Source organism: Taeniopygia guttata, chromosome 1A (genome assembly GCF_048771995.1).
Source record: "Taeniopygia guttata chromosome 1A, bTaeGut7.mat, whole genome shotgun sequence".
In the NCBI taxonomy this organism is placed as follows: domain Eukaryota; kingdom Metazoa; phylum Chordata; class Aves; order Passeriformes; family Estrildidae; genus Taeniopygia; species Taeniopygia guttata.
In genome coordinates this window covers 38681818-38703022 of record NC_133025.1, presented here as the reverse complement: position 1 = coordinate 38703022, position 21205 = coordinate 38681818, and the positions used below count along the sequence as shown (strand labels likewise).

Sequence of the window (21205 nt, the reverse complement as noted above, 5' to 3'; positions counted from 1 at the left end):
GATGGTTTTTGACAGAGGCCTCCATGTTCACAGGAGCTGTAGCTGACCTGCAAGAGGCGGCCGCCACGTGTGTGTGACCAGCCCCTCGCGGTGGAGAGCTGGTGCGTGTGCTGTGTTTCTGACGGATGGCCGGCCGCGGATACCAAGTAGAAAAGAGATGATGGCTGGACTGATGAGGCCGACGCCCTGGTCCGTCCAAAAGGGTGGCTACCTGATATGTCCCTTAATCCAAGGCCCTGCACAATGGCAAGAACCGCCTGGCCCGGCTCCGCGCGCGGGTTTTCCTTCCCCGCAGGCAGGCTCGGGAGCCGGGCCTCACCAGGCACACCGCTCTCCGCGCCGCCGCCGCCGCCGGGCCCGGCCCGGCCCACCGCCCCCGGCCCAGGCGAGGCCGGGCCGCCGGATCCCGCCGGTCCTCCCCGCCCCGCGGCGCTGCGGAGCTCCCGCCCTCGCCCCTCTCTCTTCCTCCGCCGGCAGCTGCGGCATCCCCGGGGCGGCGGGACCGGCAGCGAACCGCCCTCCGCGCACGGCCCGGGCTGCTGCGGTCTCCGCGGTGCCCGGTCCTTGCCCGAGGCGAGCGCGGCGAAGCGGGGGCCGCTCGCCAGGCCCAGCTCCCGCAGCGCAGCCATGCCGGCAGCCCGCGCCGGGCCGCGCCGGGCCGCTCTGCGCCCGCAGCATCGCGGCGGCCCGTGTGCGATGAGCCGCCCACCCTTGGGCACCTTCTCCGCCCCGCTCGCCTCCTCCTCCCACGGAGCCACCCTCCTCCTCCGCCCCCTCTCCCTGCCAGCCTCCTCCCCGCCCTTCCCCGCACTCCACGCCGGTGCCGGAGCCGCGCGTCACTCGGGCTCCAGCCCCGCCGCAGATATGGCGACACTGACAGCGGTCCAGCCGCTCACGCTGGACAGAGGTAAGCGCGGCTGCCGCGGCTCCCTGGCCGCGCCTCCCCGGCCGCCCTGCCCGGGGGCCACCGCGGCAAGCGCCGGGTCTGCCCCCGCAGCTCCGGCGCGGCGGGCGCTGCCGCGGCAGAGCTCCGGCCCCGCAGTGCCCGCGGCTGGCGGTGGCGGCGGGCAGCGGGGATGCCCCTCTCCGCGGGGTTCAGGTGAGCGGCGGGAGAAGGTCGGAAACGGAGGGGGTAAAACTTTGTGCGGGCAGGGGCCGGGATGGGGCAGGTATCCCGCCGCCGGTAGCGCCGCGGTGCCGCAAGAGCAGGACGCGGCTCCGCGGTCAGCGCTCCGGTGCGGAGGCGCTCCTCGGTGCCGCTCCGCCGCCCCCGCCCTGCGGGGCTCCCCGGGGGCGCCCCGCCGTGGCCCTGCGCCGAGGCCCCGCGTGGCCGCCCCCGCAGGTGGCTCGGCGGGGGATGCTCGGTGGCGGGGCAGCGCCGCTCCGGCTGCGGGTCGGGAACCCACACCTCTACGAGAGCGTCGTTTTCCGGCAAAATACGGCTTTTTAGGGGCTTGCGCCGAGGTGTGCGGGGATGGGATCCTTGACTGCAACTTGTCCGTTCGCATGCAGAAGATCGGTTCTGCGTATTCCCGTAGACAGCTGCGCGGTCCGGGTAGGGGGAGCATTGGTGTTTGGGTAGCCTTGAGGCTGTGTCAGTAGTAATCTTATACAGGTAGCATAAGAGGGTGCTGAAATCTTGAAGTTTACAATCAAACTTTTACCTTCAGGTTGTAAAAATTAAACCTCATTCCCTAGCAGTGCAGTTATTCCCGTAATACGGTTCACCAGAAACCTCATTCGATATCTGTGGGTTACAAGGGAGAGCAGGTTTGCTCTTACCGCTCCCAGTACGGCATTCTGAATTGCCGAGGTGTCCTTCTTCCTCACTTGCATCCAGAGGCTTCAAGAGGCTCCCAGTCCCTATAAATCTTGTACTCTTGAAGGAATAATTGAGGCCAGTGCCTTGCTGTTTTAAAAGTTTGGGGGTTTTTTTCCAAAGGATTAAGACGAATTGTTGAAGTAAGATGGAGATTTTTTTTCCTGTGAATCCTATGCAAATGAAACACAAACTCTGTTTCAAAATTGTAAAGGAGAGGTAGGCACCATTTCTAGAACCCAACTGAGAGCAAAACAGCCCACAAAGTACTCCACTTAGATTCCAGCATTAGTAGAAAGAGAGAAGCTAAAGTTATTTTTACTGAAATAGCAAAGTGTTAGCCTGCATTTTAAATTAAACTGCTCAGAAATCCACTGTGTAATCTACAGTTTCACCCTAATACTGTTTTCAGTAAGCAGGACAAATCTACTTTCTGGCAAAGGGTTGAACAGATGGCAATCCATTAGCAAACCTGACTCTTCAAAGGAAATACCACTATTTCAGAATTATACATCCCTTTTTGCAAAACGATGCTTTAAAAATTCCACAATGCACAAAAATGCAAATTAGTTCAAATTTAAATGTAAGCATCTGTTGTCTGTGTCCAGGATATGCCTAACCATTTGGCAGGCATGCCAGTGTTACAGTCTTTCTGGTTGTCAGCCGCGGCTGGTATTCATATGAGTGAGATAAAACATCACAGAATGATAGGATGTGATGTGCAAAACAAAAATACAGGCAAGAGGAAATAGATTTAAATAGTGTGCCTGACCTGCAGAAGGCCATTTCGTCAGAGGGATACACTTCATCATTTTGTAACATGCTGCTGCATCAACTGTAGAGAATGGGCTGAAGCAATTCCAGAGGCAACTAGACTACACCAGTGTTTCCAAATATTTCCTCTGTAGTCTTTCTTTCACAGTCATGGGAGACGGGAAGTTCTACATAGTGAGATTTTCTAGATTCCTGTTACTTTGGTTAAAGCAGATGAGCCATGTTTACAGTCACTATCCCTTGCACTTCTCTGCTGTGATCTTAAAAGTCCCTTAAAAGTCTTGTACCCTCATATCCATTTCACTCAGTATAGCAATAAAATAGGGAGCATTTCAGGAGAAGTAGTATTGTTACTCTTGTATTTCTGAGGGAATTGCTGCTTGATCTCTGTCCAGGAAGTGTTCTGCATTCCTCCTTGCTACGGGTCACTTACCCTGGTAAAACATCATAAGGATATATACATTAGAAATATGAATTACACTCTGACGTGGTCTCCTCCTGGAAAATATATAATGACTGTATTCTAGTACGTAGACGGGAGCTTTCTTAAAGCCTGATGTAAATGACATTTGAAACCTGTATGGTAAAATGAATTACCGTTTAAAGGTGAAGGGCATGGTGTGTGTGAATGATTGAAAGCCAATTATATTCTGGAAGATTACTTCAGTCCAAAGCACAGGAATTAATTTCCTTAATTCCTATCATCATGTGCCTTTCTACCTGCACAAATGTGTGCAAGTTCCATTAGGGCTCTTTAATATGTAGAACAAGTTCACAAAATAATGGAAATTTTAATCACTTGCAGTTTAATCTCTAAGGCTTTTGCCTGACCTTTGCGTGGTGCTCTGTTGGGAGGAGGAGAAGAAATCAGCAACTGTTGCAGGAAGGAAACCTAAGGCATTGTAGTGAGGAGTGGTACCATTTAGGGAAGGTGGCCCTAGCATTTGGGAGCTCTGGGAGAGGGAAGTGCCTCCTGGGTGTCTTCCAACAGCCAAGTGAGTCATGTCTTGGAGAAAGTGCTCCCTTCCTACCTTTATTGCAAATGCCTTACACCCTGAATCAATAGCACCCCATGAGTAATCTCCAGTGTCCATGAGAGCTAACTGGTGGAACTTCCAAAACTTAAACTGTCAAGGTATAGGGAGCTATACCTTGTTTCAGGTTGAGACAAAGTTACAATAATGTCTTCAATAAAATGACAAGTCAAAGAAAACAAACTTGGAATATTTTTTCCTTTTATTTTATGTTCAAGGTTACGGATTTTTAAGTACATTCCCAGCTTAATTTACCTCCATTAAAAAACCCAAAATTGTTACTTCAGTCCAAAAGAAACACCTATACAGTTACTTTTCACTGCTTCCACAAGTACATCTTCAGTAAAAACTTCGTTGACACTGGTTACAGACAACTCTGATTTCAGTTAATTGGCATTTTCCAACAGTATTTATTTGTATTGGCATACCTCTCATCACTTTTTACTGCCTTTACCTCTCCTCTCAATGTTCTTTGTCTTCCAGAGAGCCATTGCTTCATCCTACCCCATGACCAACAGTAGCTGCCTTTCCCCTTATTATCCAGAGTCCCAGGTCTCCCTTGCATGCTGCCTTCTATTGCCTTGCCCTTTTCAAAGCCCTGGTGCAGTTAACTTCATTGCTCTGTGCATTGCCCTTAATCTTTATCCATTTTCACTGTTCAGCAACCCAATTGCCTGCTCTAGTCCTGGGTTCTTCTGCTATCCAGTGTCTCTAGCACCTCACCAGCCTGACATTCTCTCTAAAGCTGCGTACAGATCCAGCAACAATGTTCTGCTTTTCTCCAAGTGGGGGATGTCATCTCCCCCAGCCAGTTTAGTCTCCTCATGATTATATGAAAACCTCATGTGAGTTCCTGCATGCTGTGGGTACACGTTCTAAGCAATGGGAAATTAAAGCAAGCTTGTTGTGGGTGGGATCACTTATACTGTTTTAGCACAGTGTGATGAAAGCATTTTCTAGAAGTACCATTACCCTCCTGGAAATATGCTAGAAGGGAATAGATTTCTGTGCTTCCCTTGGCACACATTTAAGGAGTGGTCATAAGGAAGCCTGCAAATGGAAGGAGGCATATTTCTAGCTATGCATTATAGATGTTCCTCTCTATCTGAACATTTTTGTTTGACTAAATGTCTGACATATTTTTCATAAACCTTACTTTAATTCAAATTTTGCTTGTATTCTTCCTTACAATATGAAAATCTTTCAAAAGAAAACTGACCATGTATTTTTACAAACTGCTGTAAAATCTCAGTCCCAGTTCCTCTGAATAGGATGAAAATGGCAGCTTTAAAAGGGCTCATTCTTGTTTTTGAAAATGCACAACTAGCCTATACAAAGACCACCTTCTGATCAAGAATAAGGAATTATCTTTTCATATGAAGGGGGACTTTCAACTGCCTTTTGATAATAATCCATGCCCTACTATGTTTTTCCCTATATGATTACTATTCATGTCACTGATGATTTCACTTTTTAATGTGACTGAGGATAAAAGAAGCAATTTAACAGACTGAATATACAGTGCTGGTACTTTAATCCCTGTGAAGTTTCATAGCAAGGTCATAGCTATTGGCTATTGATTGGCAAATTTCTCTTGATTTCAAATACATCCTTGGGAATTGAAGGATTTCTTGCTGTTTGGCTGTAATGCATAACTGAGTTCTGGTTTTCTTTTACAAATTCAAGCAAATACTTTTCCAGTGGAGTGGGTGTCCCAAAACTTCCTGAAAATCTGTTATAAAGGACCATGTTCAGTAACAAGAAATAAAAATATGAATGAGCTTGGAATTGTCATCAGCTGTTAGACAAACTTCAGATGTGGTAGTAGATGGCACCTGACCATTAATATACATAGGTACTTGCTGAAGTACTTCTTCTTCCTTTCTCTTCATCTCGTCATTTTTCTTCTCACTACATCCTCATAGCCTACATAATTGGGAATTTCTTCCCTATCTGTGCCCTTATACAACAGAAATTGTATCAAACATAAGTTGCATCAGGCTGTGCATGTATTATTACAATATTACAGTATATTATCTTGGAAAAAAGATAAAGCATACTCATCAGGAAGGGAAAATCAGATTCATCAAGTGTGAAATACAGTCCTTGACAGGGGAGCAGCATAAAGCCAGATCTCTTTCGCACAGCGTGAAGCCCTGTGGAGCAGTGCTAAGTGATGTGCTGTTCCCTGCCTGGCTGCCTGTCTATCTTGGGGATGTCTTCTCTTGCTCTTCAGCTTAGCATGCCAAAATTGAAAAATCCTTCTGCAAGTGCCACACACTTCAAGTCTAACATTTCTCCTCTTGATGTGCCAACTGAGGACATATAAATAACCAAATTCATTCTTCCAAGAAAAAAAACCCTAATGTTTGTAGAGACAGAAAGAAAAGTGACAATTTGAGTTTCAGGCTAAAATGCTTGGGTTTTTTACATCAATGTTACCATTTATTTGATTTTTTTTTTAAATTCATTTTTCTGAAAGGATGGATTAAGGTAAGTGGATGGAGACAGTGGTTTGTGGGTGTTGACTGGGACACTTTACAGTGTCCCAGTGTAGAGAGAATCTGTACAGTTAAGCACTGGTTAGTTAGATGTGTAGTATAGCTGCGCCACATGGAACTCTAGAGCTAGAAGCAAATACCCTCTGTCATGTCATAGAAACAAATACATGTCATCTCTGATGTTCACAACTGGTGTAAACATACATGAGAAGCATTCAACTGTTAATTCTCTATTCAGATGAGATTTGATTGACAATTTTTGCATATACACACATTTACATATAATAAAAATGTTTTCCTGTGTATAAAACACAAGCTTGGATCTTAGAGATGTTAAATAAAGAGGGAGATGTATGTACATATTTGAGAACTTATTTTACCAGGGTCCAAAAGGGAGTGGTTCAATAAACCTCAAATTTCTCAAATGCAACTTAGCTAAGCTACCAGGAAATGCACACAGCTTCTCATCATGTGTTATTCCTCTACTGCTACTTTACTAATAATAAGTTTATTATTATTATTGCTAATAATACTAATACTGCTACTTTACTAATAAGAAAAAAGAGATTAAAAAATCTTCATTAGAAAAAAGATATTAACAAGTTTTTATTAGAATACCATATCTCAAGAAGAGATCAGAGGATGATTGTTCTTTATTTTTTAAAAGATGGAACAATGAGGTATTCATGAATATACAGAGCATCAAAGCACTGATTTTGTTTCCATTCAAACCGGAATAATTGTAGAAGAAAAAGTTTTGCTGAAAAATAGGCTCTTAATTTATTTCTCCTAAATGAAAGTTACATTTTACTAGTCCTTTTTGATAAAAGCCCATGTTTAATCACTAATCCTTCACATCCACTAACTCTTTAATTTTCTATTTCAAACATGTCTTCTGAAAAAGTAAATCTCCTAGACCTTAAGGAATCAATTTCTCTACAATCAGTTAAGCATTGGGGAAGAATGTATTTGAAACAGATTAGGTGGATAACTGTGGCCATCATCAGCAGTCCTAGCCCTCAGAAATGGATATATCATCATCTCCTCACTTCTCAATAGACTTGGCAGCTGCATATTTGTGAAACAGTACTTACTGAATCAGCACAGTAGCAAAAAGATAATATACAGGGACAGACCAGAGAAACTTGAGAGGGCATGGTGGCTTTCAAATCTATGAAGCAGTCATTGGAAAAATAGGTGGTTGTATGTCTGATCTCCTCTGTAGCCTGACAATCTTGTAATGTGATAGTAATAGCTATGGAGTTCCTAGACATCACCTTTTGCATCCTATGGGTAGAATGGAAAGTGTGTGCCCCTCATATCATAGGTAGATACCTTGGAAAATCAAGCTGCAACCTGAGAGGAGTTCTAGTACTCCTGTTTCAATTCTTGGGATCATTCAACATGTAGGACACAAAGCAACAGAACTGTAAAGGTGACAGTGAGCTCTCTGTTTCACGTGGGTTTTCTGTTTCAAGGTTTTGTTCGTAAATTGCTGCAGCAATTCAACAGTCACAGCTTATTTCGAAGATCATATTTGTTTCAAAGTTGAAAGCTAACAGTGATCAGTTGTTGAAATCTGCCAGCAGTGAATCTGTACTGCCTCATTTTGCAGGGATTTATTAACAAAGGATTTTATTTATATCACTTTCTTCTTGCTTTTATCAGTTTTCACCTACACACTTTGAAAGAACAGGGTTTTTTTCCTTTCCTGAGAAATTACTGGGGATGTAACCAAGTACCAGAGAGATGCAATCTGCGAAAAGCAGTATCGTTAAATCCACTAAAATTTATGACAGAATATTAACTCTCTTCTCATTACCTAATCCTACAAATAAAGTGTTAAATGTGTATGTAATTACTGTGTTGCATCTATTGTTTTGCACAAATTACATATTTTCACTGTTGTCTCATTAGACTCTCATACTGTGTAGAAAAATAGAAGATAAAATTCTCATTCTAGACTTCAAGTGACAATTTGTATTGTCACTGTGTACACTTGCCAGTAGCCCACAGCCATCTTTCTCATCTTTCTGGTAATCACATGAAGAGATTTAAGGCTAAGATTAGCTGGAGAGATAAGAACTGAGGAGAGGCAGCAGGAGACTCTGGTAATGACATACAAGCAGGGAAAAAGTGAGAGTTACTGCTTTGGCTCAAACACAGTGCCTGTTGTGAAGGCGAATTAGCATCCCTAAGTTAACCCTACCTCCCTTTGTGAAACACCTGTTGGGTCCTTTTTTTTCACCTCTTCCTATCTTCTTCCCTGCCAACAGAAATCTCTGTGATGCAGACTGAAAACACACGCTGGAAGTAGCATTGTGGGAAAGGCATGAGGTTGCCCATATGCCAATAGTTTTGTTTTGTGATGCTCACATAGTTTGTATAGATACTTGATTTTGCTTAGGCAGGGGACCAAGAGAATGGATTTTAGCTAAGAGGAAAGTGTGTCGTTTTTTCCTTCTGTTTTTCTTTGTTCAGGCTGGCTTATTCATTGTAATAGTTTCTGTTTTCTGCTTCTAGCTTAGTCAAATTTTCAATTCCTTCACTGATTTGAATATTTTTTGTCTATATACTTGAGCTGTAAAACACAAAAGTAAATATTACATTCAAGTCCTCAGGTTATGTTAATGTATCAACCTTTTATTTTTACTTCTAATCTGGGATCAGAACCTCTAAAGTGTTTACATTTGATGTTCCAGCCAAGCGTCCAGAGAGTTTAGTGTTTAAAGGAGCTTCATGCCAACATTGTGAGTGGTGTCTGCCAACGCAGACCTACAAGATCAAGTGATGTGGTCAAAAGAAGAGAGGCTGGTGAAGTTATCAAGGCATCACTTTACCTGATATTTCTTGCTACAGAAGGCAGCAGGCAGTTTCCTTGCTTTCACGTAGTTCGACTTGTAGGTACTTAATGAATGAAGGCTGGGTGTATTCACTATACTGAATTTCTCAGCAAGTTATAGCTTTCCTTCAAAGGATTTTTTTTGTTACTTCACAGTTTCCAGAAGTCAGACAGAATATAATTTAACATGTCCTGTGTAAGTAAATAACTGCTTTAAACACCTGTGATCTTTATTTTTTTAAATAAATACTTTTAGGAGGATTGAGAATTTAAATAACACAAAGTCAGAAACTACAGAATACCCTGCTTCCTGCAAGAAATAAGTGTTAAATAATAAATGCTTGTATGTTCCTTATATAAATAAGATGTACTTACTTGAATACAAAATAAACTTTAAGAAAAACTGTTGTCTTTTTGTAATGTATTTGTAGCCGGCTGTACCTAGTCGAAAAGAAAGGATCAAAATCTTGTCTCAACTGTTCTGTTCATCAGTGAGAGACTAACTATAAATCATAGTTATGATCACAACAAGCAGGTATGATGAAACATTATGAAGTCAAAACTGCATATGATGGGAAGAAATTTTACCTTTTAAAAAATAACCTTATCTTCCTTTCCCTCTTCTCTACAGCTAATTTAGGGGGGAAAATCACAAGATTATAAGTACTGCATTAGAAAATACCATAGTTTTCAATGCTCTTCTGTTCTTTGCGTTTTCAGCTTTATGTTTTGATCTTTTCTCTTAAAGGATAATTTGATATCTTATTTTTACATTGATGCTATGTTCAGTGTCTTCTATACAAAGCAGTGGGTGTTGTCAAATGTAAAGGGTTGTTGTAGCTGTAATTTCATCTTTCTCACAGATGGCAAAATCTTCTGGTGAAAATTTTCAAACTTGTATTTATGCACCTTGTTATTCTGATCGCTTTAGAAATTGGAATGAAGCTAATAATTTGGAAGAAGAAAAATTATATCTGTGTTTAAAAATTATTAGGCTTTAAGGTTCATTTAAAATGCTCATCTTTGGAAATTCTAATTGCATTATTGCTCTTCAGGCCTTGAATTAAGCCAGTGAAACTGATCTTATTGAAATGACTCAGAATTAGCTGTTAATTTTTGCTTTACTCTTCTATGATTCATTATTATTTCTTTAAAAATCAGCACTGGAAATGTAACAGAATGATGCCACTTATGTCTAAGTACCTGTTGAACTCTTAATAGTTCTAGCTACTCTACAGATCAATCTCACACATGCCTAAGCAAATCAAATCTGAAATTGTTGGCAAAGATGCTCCTATTCCTTATATTAGTCATGTAATGGCTTCAAGGAAAAAACTGGACTAGTTCTATCTATGTACAGTAATGAATATGCTAAGAAGATTGACCAAAGTAAAGCAAATGCAGTTCTCACAGTTGGCCTTCATGCTAGGTTAAGGCTACAAAAATCCCTAGCTGAGGACAGGAACAGAAATCACCAGTCAAAACTTAGTAGAGTAAGCAGTGGGGTGAGATTACTTAAGACATTGTAGACATTGTAAGGTTCAGAGAGCACAGAGAGCACAGAGAGCATATTTTTTCATTTAAGGGAACCTTTTGAATGTTGTATTTGATTGAGCTAAGCAAAGTATTCAGCAGCAGTTTGCCTGAAACGTCAGCATTTGCCCAAATGTCAGTGTTTGCCCAAACCAGCCAAGGTGACTGAAGTATCTGTAGATAGCAGTGAATGGCTTTCTTGGTGTTGAGGATGCTGGATAGGGGGGTCTCAAGACAGTTTGCTGTCTGTGATCACAGATAGCACCGCTTTCCCTGCAAATAAGCTGTGTCCTTTCTAGAAGTTGTTTTGTAAAATGTCTCAGACGTCTCAGATCAGCCTGTCTTGTTCAGGTGTTGCTGCCAAAGCTGCTGGAAAAACTAGTGGTATATAGCACTGCCCTGGGTTGTGCAACATTTGCATCACAGGCTCTGTGTCTAAGAAATGGACTGAAGCACAAAACCTGGGTGCCTGTAGGATGCCTGAGAAGCTAGAGCCAAACGGAATCTGAGCGCAGCTCAAACATATAGACTAAAACAAGGTCTGATGAGTAGCCAGAGAAAATGATGATATTGATGATATGGTGACATGATGGTAGTGAGGCACCAATGCCCCAGGCATTGGAGGAATATATGTAGAAACTCATGGGGATATACCATTAGTGTTTTTGAGGGCAATCATCTCACATCAGGCAGAAGAGACAGACAGACATATACTCAATTATAGCTCTTGACTTCCTGTTTTTTTCTCATACATTAAGAAGAAAAAAAATCCATAAAATAGTCTGTTAAGGCATTTTAAAAAGCTTTAAAATCAAAACCACATTGGCCTGACTTGTAATGACACTTCTCTTGTAAAATGTAACTCTTCTGAGATATGATGTCTCCTAGACCACAGGGAGATAAATTTGCATGAGTCTTTCTCTATATATCTGGACAGTAAGAGTGGGTTTCATCATAGTGATGTCTGATATGTAGGATGCAGGCATTTACATCTGAGTTAATCATCTAGTCTTCCTTTACAGTCAACAAAGGGACAAGGCACTCCAGAGTATGATTCATTTCATGTAAAGTAGGACACATGAGTGGTAGCCTCAAAATGTCTCTTCTTCCTCATTGACTGTAACAACAGTTGAGGGTGAGTCGCTGAGCTGTCCATGTCTACATCAAAAGTGCAGCAACTGAAACTCTCACCAGAAGATGAGTCATAAGAGCTCTGTACAGTTGTTCTTTGTTATTTTTATTTATGTATTCATAGTAATGTTTAACTGCAGGACTGTAAAGTGACAATGCCTTAAACATGTTACTGCTACCCATATCATCTAAACCAAAGTGTAAAAGCACTGGTAGTACTATTCTTGCTTAATCTTGCTTATTCTTATTAATTTGAATAGATCTTACAGGTGCATACTATGAAGTGTTAAGTAATATTGCTGCTTTCTAACAGTTTAGCTCATTCCTCTCTCTACATCGAGTGTGATTTACCATGGTGAAGTACATCTTTACGCTTACTGATTAGCATGAAATATGGAGCAAGACAAACATATCAATTTAACTGAGAAAAAAGGCAGCTCTTTCCCTCAACATTTCTGAACTCTCCAGATTAGACTAAATAAATATATTAAGTTAATGGAAGGGCCTCTGAATTTAGGAGAGCACTGTGCTGATAGCAAGGCACCAAAGAGGTGAATGAAGCATATTGGACAGTCTGGTATTGTAAGAGTAAGACTTGCTTTGTTGTATAAACCAGTGCCGGACAGCTGAACTCTGGTAATACAGAACATTTTGCAGAGATAGACACTGTAATTTTTCCAAAGCTGGTGCTTTAAACATGAAATCACATAAATACTTTGATACAATGCACTAGGGCTGTTGGCTATGAATTATGAATGAACTTTGCTAATCACCACTGAATTTTGATTTCCCAACCATTGATTACCTGCTGTCATTTGATAGTGTTTTTAGAAGATTGCTAAATATAATAAAGCATCCTGTGTAGGCCTGTGGAATAATGATAAAAAGTTGACAGAATAACATTAAGAATTCTGGAATGTATTCTCATGAGCTTGAAGAAATAACAGAACCTGAATGCAAGTATTAGAGGAATGAAAATTATAAGAACCTTTTATGCCATGCAAATTCTTCACCTTCAGCCTGATTAAAGGTCTTCAAGCACAACAGAACAGAGCTTGCAGATTTCCAGGATTATTATTCTGTAATGCCATGGTGAAGCTAGTGAATATTTTAGAGACTTACCAAGTACCTTGCTGTCAATTTGTAGTGATGTTTTACCTCATTGAGAAATCAAAGACTGGTGTTTATGCAGCACATTTACTTTTCCTAGTAACCAGCATAATAAGGCAGTGACAGTCCCCAGAATTAAAAGGAGTGAGGCATAGAAAGACCTCAAGAAGATGAGAAACGTGTTCTCTAATAACTTGATAGTACAAGATGTCACCATATTTTGGCTTTGGGAACAGCTCAGCAACTTAATTCTAGAGTACTTATCAGACTAAAGAAATGCTGTGTTTCTGTATGATTACTGTTTTGAGCCAAACTGATATTACATGGCATTGCAGCTAGTATTAACTAATATTCTCTTATGTCAGAGGATAATGTATTTATTTTAAAGATTGCAAACCAATTGTCTCATAGACTAGCACAAAAAAGGAAGGTTAGATAGACACTTATCTTGGTAGATCATTTTGCAGTATAAGACATGCACATACCTTCTTAGTCACTTAGGTATTAAATGAAACACATTTAGCATGCTGAAATAATTTGCTATATTTTTTCAATAATTTTCAACCTGACTAAACTGAAACAAATATAAACCCTGCACAAAATCTACCACTGTAAAACCTCAGCCTCGACAACTTTCAGAGAATGCTTTAAGCCTAGTCTACTCAATTTTAGTGGTAATATGAGAGAGCACCAAGTTCCCACTATTCAGGATTCATTCTGTGGGTTCATAATTTGCTTTCAAGTTGTAAAAGCTGTATTAGAAAAAGCATTTGCTTTTTAAATGTTTAGCAAATAAAAGAGATCAGTCTACAGTGCAAATGAGCAAAAGCCAGCAAGTAAAAACCATATATAACAGAACAAAGAGATAACTGAGCCAGCTGACCTTTTTTTCTCAACTGCACTCAGCTGTATATATATGTATACATGATCTGTACAGTGTATATATGTATTGCAGTACAGTATCCTGCTACTTCTATGTTCTAGTGGTTTCTCCAAGGGTTTGTATAGTAATCTTCTGCTTGTGTCCTGCTAACAGTGCAAGTGGAACATCATTCAAATGAAAATACAGAAAGAACACTTGAAATGAAGATTTTTTTTTCTCTGGGAGTCATGCTTTTCTTCTGATGAGTGCACTTGATAAAATACATTCCATCCACCCACAGGCCCCTGCCTTCTCTGTGTTCCACTGATAACGTGACCCACCACACTGAAAGTGTATTATTTCCTGAAAAGCTGTAGGCAAACATGATGATGATGAGAAGAAAAAAGAAGAATTAATGTTAAGCAGAATGGGAGAGAGAGAAATTGTGCATATGTATGAGAAAAAAAAATTAAAGTGTGCTGAGAGTTGGATTTAGTAAGGGAGGTGAAGTGAGTGCATATTCCTTTTAAGATGTATATATCATGGAATACAAAGGAATAATTCTACCTGCATTGTCAGTCAATTCCTACCAATTTGTGACATATGAATGGGGGAAATGACAATAACCACATCAGCACAAGTTTCATGTTAGTGTAATGGAGTTCATATTTTGGAAAATGTGAGAATACGCAAAACAATCCTTTTCAAAAATAAGTATCTTTGCTTCAAGAGAGGACAAAGGAAATATACAGAGATAAAAGGTAAGGATATTTCATCTAAATAGAACTTAACTAGTTTTAACATAATTCCAATATTTTTTTAACCTACATCTATGTAAATACACACACACTCTTTTCATCCATTTGCCCTTTTCACAACTATGTAAGAAAATGGTATTTAAGAACAAATCATTGGTGATAGCATTTACAAGCAAAACTAGTTAGATTTTTAATCAAAGATGGATTGAGACAAGAAAATTATCCTAGCGGTATTTGTCAAACATATGACAGTGCTCTCTAATTTACTTCAACAGGGGCAGATTGCTATATGCTTTATTTAATGTAACTTTAAAGTGTTACTCATTGCCAGTCATATCACTTCTTGGAGCAAACACTTGTTTTAGCTGGAGCTCACCTTGAGAGAACCATCAGGAAGAAACCTGTGCATCACTTAAGCACTTGTGCACTGCTAAATTTCACTTTTTAACCTGTCCTAAAGTTTCCTCTTCAAAGTTATTAATGGAAGGAAATACAGCCTATTTCAAAAGGTCGTATTTTATACACTCATGTTTTTATGTTTTTAGCTGGCTTAAAGTAATCTGTTTTGTGCAAAGTGTTATATTTTGCTCCTGACTAAACATCAGCTGATAACCAGCAACTTTGGCCCTGAATAAATGACTCATTTTCCTTCTGTAATTTATATACTGTTCTCTCTTCTCTGAGCAGTATCCCACAAGTCATTGCCAAATTGAGCAAGCTATGGGCCTACTGGTGACAAGAGAAAGAAGAGTGCTCATTGTTAATGGATAGGTGACTAATAAATCAAAGCTGGAACTTGGGCATCAGCATTCATGTATTTTAGTATGCTGGATGAATTTGGAAGTGTGAAAAATAAGAATGCTTTGGGGATATTCTACTTTTATTTACTCCCAATTCTGCTTTTATTTACTTCCAATCGCATCTGAGTCAGAAATTTAAGTAATCTAGTATGTGCAAATAACAACTTAGTGCCCAGTTTTGCCTATGAGGCTACATAGTAAACACCCATGATAGACTATTCAACCAGATGATGAGTTTATCGTTTGTATTGTAACACTCATCACTTTAAAAATGATTAATTATCCTCTAGAGTCTGACCTATGCCCTACAGAAATGTTTAGACCTGTACTTAACTCTTTTAGATTGATTAATTTAGCTAAAGCTTTTTATGTTTCCTTCCAATCATTACAAATGTCTCATATAATATAGTTTATTTCAGGACTGTAGAAATGTGGGCTGTTTCCCAGAACTTTCAGGTGTGGTGATAACTTTTCAAAACAACTGCAAAATAGCAACCAATCTGCCATCTCTGGTATTATCTTTTACAGTTATAGCTGGTGAGAGGCTAAGACAGTTCAAAATTTACCTGAACTGGACTGGATAAGACCCCAGTCTGACTTAGATTATGTCAATAGCTATCATGTACAACACGAATTACAGAGGCTTTATCTATTCTATTATGGTAGGCTGTTGAAGCTTCTTCAGAATAAATCATACAGTTGTTTTGTGCTGTCTGATATATCAGTTTACCCCAACTAGTAGTAATAACTGGGTATTTAATAGCTAGTACTTAACTAGCTACAAGTCTTGTGTGGCAGATAAAGAAAAATTCCAAGGCAAATCATTCAATAGCTTTGTTTAAAAATCATTGTAACAACATTATTATTATGAGAACATCAAAAATTTTATTAGGTTTTCATATTAGGTTTCCAACCTAAATGATTCTGTGATTCCATGATACTGAATATTTTGTAATTTTTTTTGCACTCTATTGAAATGGTTCTTGCTACAAGTGTATTTACTGCTACTTAAATCTTAAAACCATCTTATTTGATGTATTAGCTCTTATCAGTCATATTATTCTCTCTAGAATCCAATTTTTTCTTGATTTCCATGGCCTTATTATCAGATTTCCTTTTAGCTTTCTGATCATCACTTCAGTAAGTGTTTTAGAGTGATCTTGCTTGATACAGCTGTGATCTGGTAGCATGGACTGGATGCCCAGTAGCAGCTGAAGCACTGCTTGGAGCAAAAGCTCAGGTGCGATTATTGAATGCAGGGTCAGGTTCCTTTCATCTGAAAGTTTATAAGCTCCAAGACTGCTCTGCCATGCAAGCTATAGCCCACTAAGTGATCATCCTCCTGAAAGAAGCACTGTGCTTTCTGCTGTGCTTCCTCTCATGATTTGAACTGTCTTTTGGCAGAGGCCTCTAAAAAAGCCTGAGAATTATTTAGGTGTTTGTTAATCTACTAAGGCAGCAGCTACCATGCTGACTAGTTGCCTGCCTCTTTTAATTAAATTGCAAATTTTTTGAGATGTCATCTACTCTTTTCCAGTGGAAAAGATAAATTGATGCAGTGGATAATAATATTTTTCTTATAAACACAAATTTATTATGATTTTTTTTCCTATTGCAGCTCGTCCACTGTCATGTATTTTTTCTATTTCCAGAAGATTTCTCATGTCTTTGTTGCATCAGACATCTGGTCAGTATAGCTCAGTTACAAGACAAGGATTGTAAGAACTGTTTCAATTAGCATAATCTCCCAGTCACGAACAGTGCGATCTTTGTAATTGGAAAGGAGAATTATATAAGGTTGCTTCTAGACATTGTAGTAATTCTGGAGTTGTGTGGTTGAAGGGAGAAGTGAGGGTTTTTTCCTGCACTTAAAACACAGAATTAAAATGCCTCAAATACTGTTTTATTATTTAATACTATGCATTCATTTCTTCACTGGGATACAGACCTACGTTTAACAGAGTGGCGTAACTGGCCAGTGGAGGCTCTGGTGGCTATGAAAAAGACACAAGAAGATGTGAAAATGGCCACACAGTCAAGATAGCAGCATTGCCATGTTCAGCTCTACTGGCAAACTTAAAGGAAAAGCTGGAAGGCAGCCATGAAGTGACAGAGGAGAAAATCCCCTCTGCTTAAGCTCTGTCATCCTGAAGACTGACCATGATGTGTTTTGCTCAGTTCACTCCTAATGTAAGACAGTGTGACTACTCTCTGTAAGACCAGCCACTATTTCTTATGCCTCTGTGTCCCCAGCCATAAAGGATTGTTGGACAACTTATGGGTTGATTTGGGCTTTTTTGATGTATTTTGGTAATAGCTGTAAATTAGGAACTAGTGTTATGGAGAAAAAATTTGAGTGAAGGTACTGGTACTGTACAAACCAGAATCCCACTCACCATTCAATATGGCTTAAGCCTTCCAGTCTGCTCTTCAGAGACACTTTGATATTTCCCTTGACAATACACAGGTGCTTAAGGAGAAGTTAGGTCACCAAAAATACTGTTCCATGTATTTTTCCATGTATTTCTATGGGTCATATGAGTTTTGTGTAGTAGATCTTTGCAGACCTAGACAAGAACGTTACATTTACTCTTTTCTAGTAGACTTCCCATTCTTCCAGAGCAAACTTCAACTGCCTCTAGCAAATTTTATTAGTTGATATTTAGATTTATAAGAAGAAAAGATAAAATATTTTTTCTTGCACATTGTCATCCTGAGGGTGCTTACGTAAAGACACAGCTTCAGATTCTTCTTTCAGATTTTCTGAAAGCAAACCCTGTGTTTTCCTGTGCCATTTTCTCTTATGGAGAAAATAAGAACTCTTTTAGTTCTGATACAGATTAGCCACTTTGAACTTGTACCTTTGTTCCAAAGATTGTTTCCTGCTAAGACTGAACCTCTCTCTGTCTGTTGTACATGTACGTTCATGGTTTATCTGTACTTTGGGATTTGGATCTCTCAACAGCAGTGTTGTTGCCTAGCAAAGTCTGTTATGACCCAAGACTAATACAGTATGTGTAGGTAAAGCAGATTTTAAATTTAAAATGACAGTCCATGTGCCCTTTTTAGTAATTTATTAATCACTGTTTATACTGACCCGTATCCCTTTTGTTTTCCCTACTCAGATGTTGCAAGAGCAATCGAGTTACTGGAGAAATTGCAGGAATCTGGAGAAGTACCAGTACACAAGCTACAGTCTCTAAAGAAGGTGTTGCAGAGTGAGTTTTGTACGGCTATCAGAGAGGTATGAATTTGAGATTTATAGTTATTTCTCAGACTAACGTTACTCAGTAGAGAAAAGCGTATTTGCCTTTCAGTGCTACGTTGTATAAAGGATGATGGATGTGAGATCTGTCTGTAGCTGCCTGCTACTGTGCAGAACATAGAAGTTACTGAAAAGCAGACACAGAACAGTTGCGTCAGCCAGACATCAGGGCTGAGGCAATCAGCCTTGCTGAGGAGAGTGATTAATTAGTACTTTAGGGTTCTGCTCACATTGTTTGAGGGTCTGTGGTAACCTGTACAACACTGCGCTGGGATATGGGGTCATGCCAGTTTTGGTCAGTACAAGCTTGAATGCCTCTCCTTTGTGCTCAGGTGTGTGATAGGGAGGTACTGATAAAATCACAATGCAGTGGCAGCCAAAAGGGGCAAGACTGAAGTTAACTGAACTGACTTAAAGACTCTTACCTTGGAAGACAGTGGTTGGGTCTGCATGTCAGTGGGCTTTGCTCCTGCTTTGAGAAATCCTTGTCATACTGCTATGAGCTGTGATCATTCCACTACCAGCTGTGCTCAGGGCCTTCCTAAGCTCTGCTCAACAGTAGATAAATAGTAATTGTTTTCTTCTAGTCAAGCTAGAGAAGATGCACCACAGTTCTACATGCACACAAGCAGTATCTTTAAAGCAGTTAAACTACAAACACTTCTGTTGGAAGTTTATTAGAAAGAAAACATGGTTTAATACAACATTATGTCAGATATTTTACCTACTAAACAAAGGAGACTCTTAGCCTGCTGAACAGAAGCGGCTCTAAATGCCCTAATGAAGGCAACATCTTTTTAGCAGAAAACCTTTAAGAACTTCTGTTTTAGTTTGTCTGTCTACTGCCTGGAACTAATCCTCCATTGCTGAAATCAATGGGGAATCTAATGTTCCCTCAATGGTAGCAAAAATTGAGCTCCTGATAACTAGGCAACAGGAGCAGATTGATTGAGTGGACTGCTGAGTGGCTGAAAGGAAAAAAAGAGATGAACTGACATTAGTTTAATAAGCAAAATGGAATATACTCTTTGTTTTATGAAATACATTCTTCAGTGTGAGAATCAGAGAGAGGCTCCCACCTAATTAAATTGCAGTTTTCAAGACTTTTTAAAGGGAGCAGTGTTCCCTGAAAATAAATAACAAATAGTGTTCACTGACAATAAATAATGGCACTGTGTACCCTCAAAAGCTGATATTTTAACTAGTCCTTTCATTTAAGCAAACTAAATGCTTCTTTAAGTAACCACGGAACACAGAAAAGTTGTGGGATTGATTGGGGGTTTCTTCTGATAGCTAGACCTGGTACTCCAAATGTTAAAGGCAGCTTTGAGTCTTTGCAGCACTGTCAATGAAATCTTAACAAATTTATATTAGTCGCAAGAAAACAATTTTAGCAGAAGCAAAAACAAAATAAGAACAAGGAAGTTGGCTTAGAAAAATGCTTTTTCAATTCAATGAACTGAAAGTAGATCTTAACAAAATCATCTCAGTGGCACAAAAGGTCTTCACAGAGTATTGTGTAAAGACAACCTGTGACTGGAGTTAGTTGTTGCACAAGAATTGAGAGATGATGATTAATAAACAGTTCTGCCAACTTCATAAACAAAAAGATGTATTTCTTACTAAGTTTATATATAATGTATCTTTCTAACATATCACTAGCAGAGAACAAAATTTCTACACGCAAAAAATTTGTACCATTCTCTGAAATGTGTGTAAATCTTTTAGAACAAAAAATTCAAATAGAAAAGGCCCACCCAATAATAAATCTTTTCATTTAGGGAGAGTGGGAGGATTGACATATGTACCTTGTGAGTACTTAGGGTTGTTCTACGTGTGGCTGCTCCTTTCATCTACATTAAGTCCTCGGCAGATATTTAGACTGTAACGCTCTTTTTTTCTACCAGTAGAAGAGCTGTTGCAAAACTTAGAAAATAATTGCTTCTATATTAAAAAAAAAATAAAAGCATAGAATATTTTGGTCACATCACATTGTTAGCCATCTCCAAACACTGCAAGAGGGATTGGGAAGGTATCTGAGCTGTGTCATGTCATTAATCAGGGATGCCCTTCTTCTATGTCCTTCATGTACACTGGAATTCATTGAATGGCACAGATTTTTCTGTGTGCTTGAGATAACTAAGGCTACACAGAAATTTCTCTACAAATGCTCTCTCCTACTGTTCATCTTTTCTTACCTTAGTGCAAGATGTGAGAGTATGGTGACTAGATTTTAATTTTCTTTATTAGCGCCTACACAGACTAGAGGAGAAAAATTGTTGGCATTACAAGAGAATGCACGGCAGCCAGTTGGAAATAATGAGAAAAGTGGGAGTGAAGCAGACCGAGTGTGAGCTGTAGGTAGGAGTAATCAAAATGGGATGAAGAGATAGGCTTTGTGTTAGTATGCAAATTCTGAAAGAGCCTGCTTTTTATATATATGCAGATATTAAGCTCTGCAGTGTGCTGTGTTCATTCTATAATGCAAGATCTAAGACTTATTTTCTTTCATCATAAAATCTAGTAAAAGAGATTAAGGCTGACTTTTGTAGTTCTATAAACACCATAATGGAGGAACTTTGTAAAATAAAAATTTTCATTTTCCAGTCAAAGAAATTATGGAAACTTCACTGTCCAGTGAGATTGCTTGTTAAAATAAGTCCCAGAGAAACTCAGCATTGGGCAGAGTGTAGGTGAAAGGATCAAAGATGAAATGCAATATGCCCTGTACTAACTAAATGTGTCTTTTCTGTTCTACAAGTAGGAATTCTTTAAC

General features: G+C 39.8%; 1 protein-coding gene across 3 annotated transcripts in view; it reads left to right on the top strand.

The window, feature by feature from the left end:
• The first annotated feature begins 453 nt into the window (after window positions 1-453).
• Window positions 454-21205, top strand: part of LIN7A (lin-7 homolog A, crumbs cell polarity complex component) — a 45094-nt gene continuing 24342 nt past the window's right edge. The window contains exons 1-2 of one of the 3 annotated variants that reach the window (XM_030260365.4): window positions 454-907; window positions 18290-18408. In XM_030260365.4, coding sequence (XP_030116225.4) covers window positions 628-907; window positions 18290-18408 — 399 coding nt within the window. In that variant the 5' untranslated portion in view covers window positions 454-627. Of the gene's footprint in view, window positions 908-950; window positions 1100-18289; window positions 18409-21205 lie in introns of those variants that run through there. The other 2 variants (XM_072923118.1, XM_030260371.4) reach the window with 2 other exon arrangements.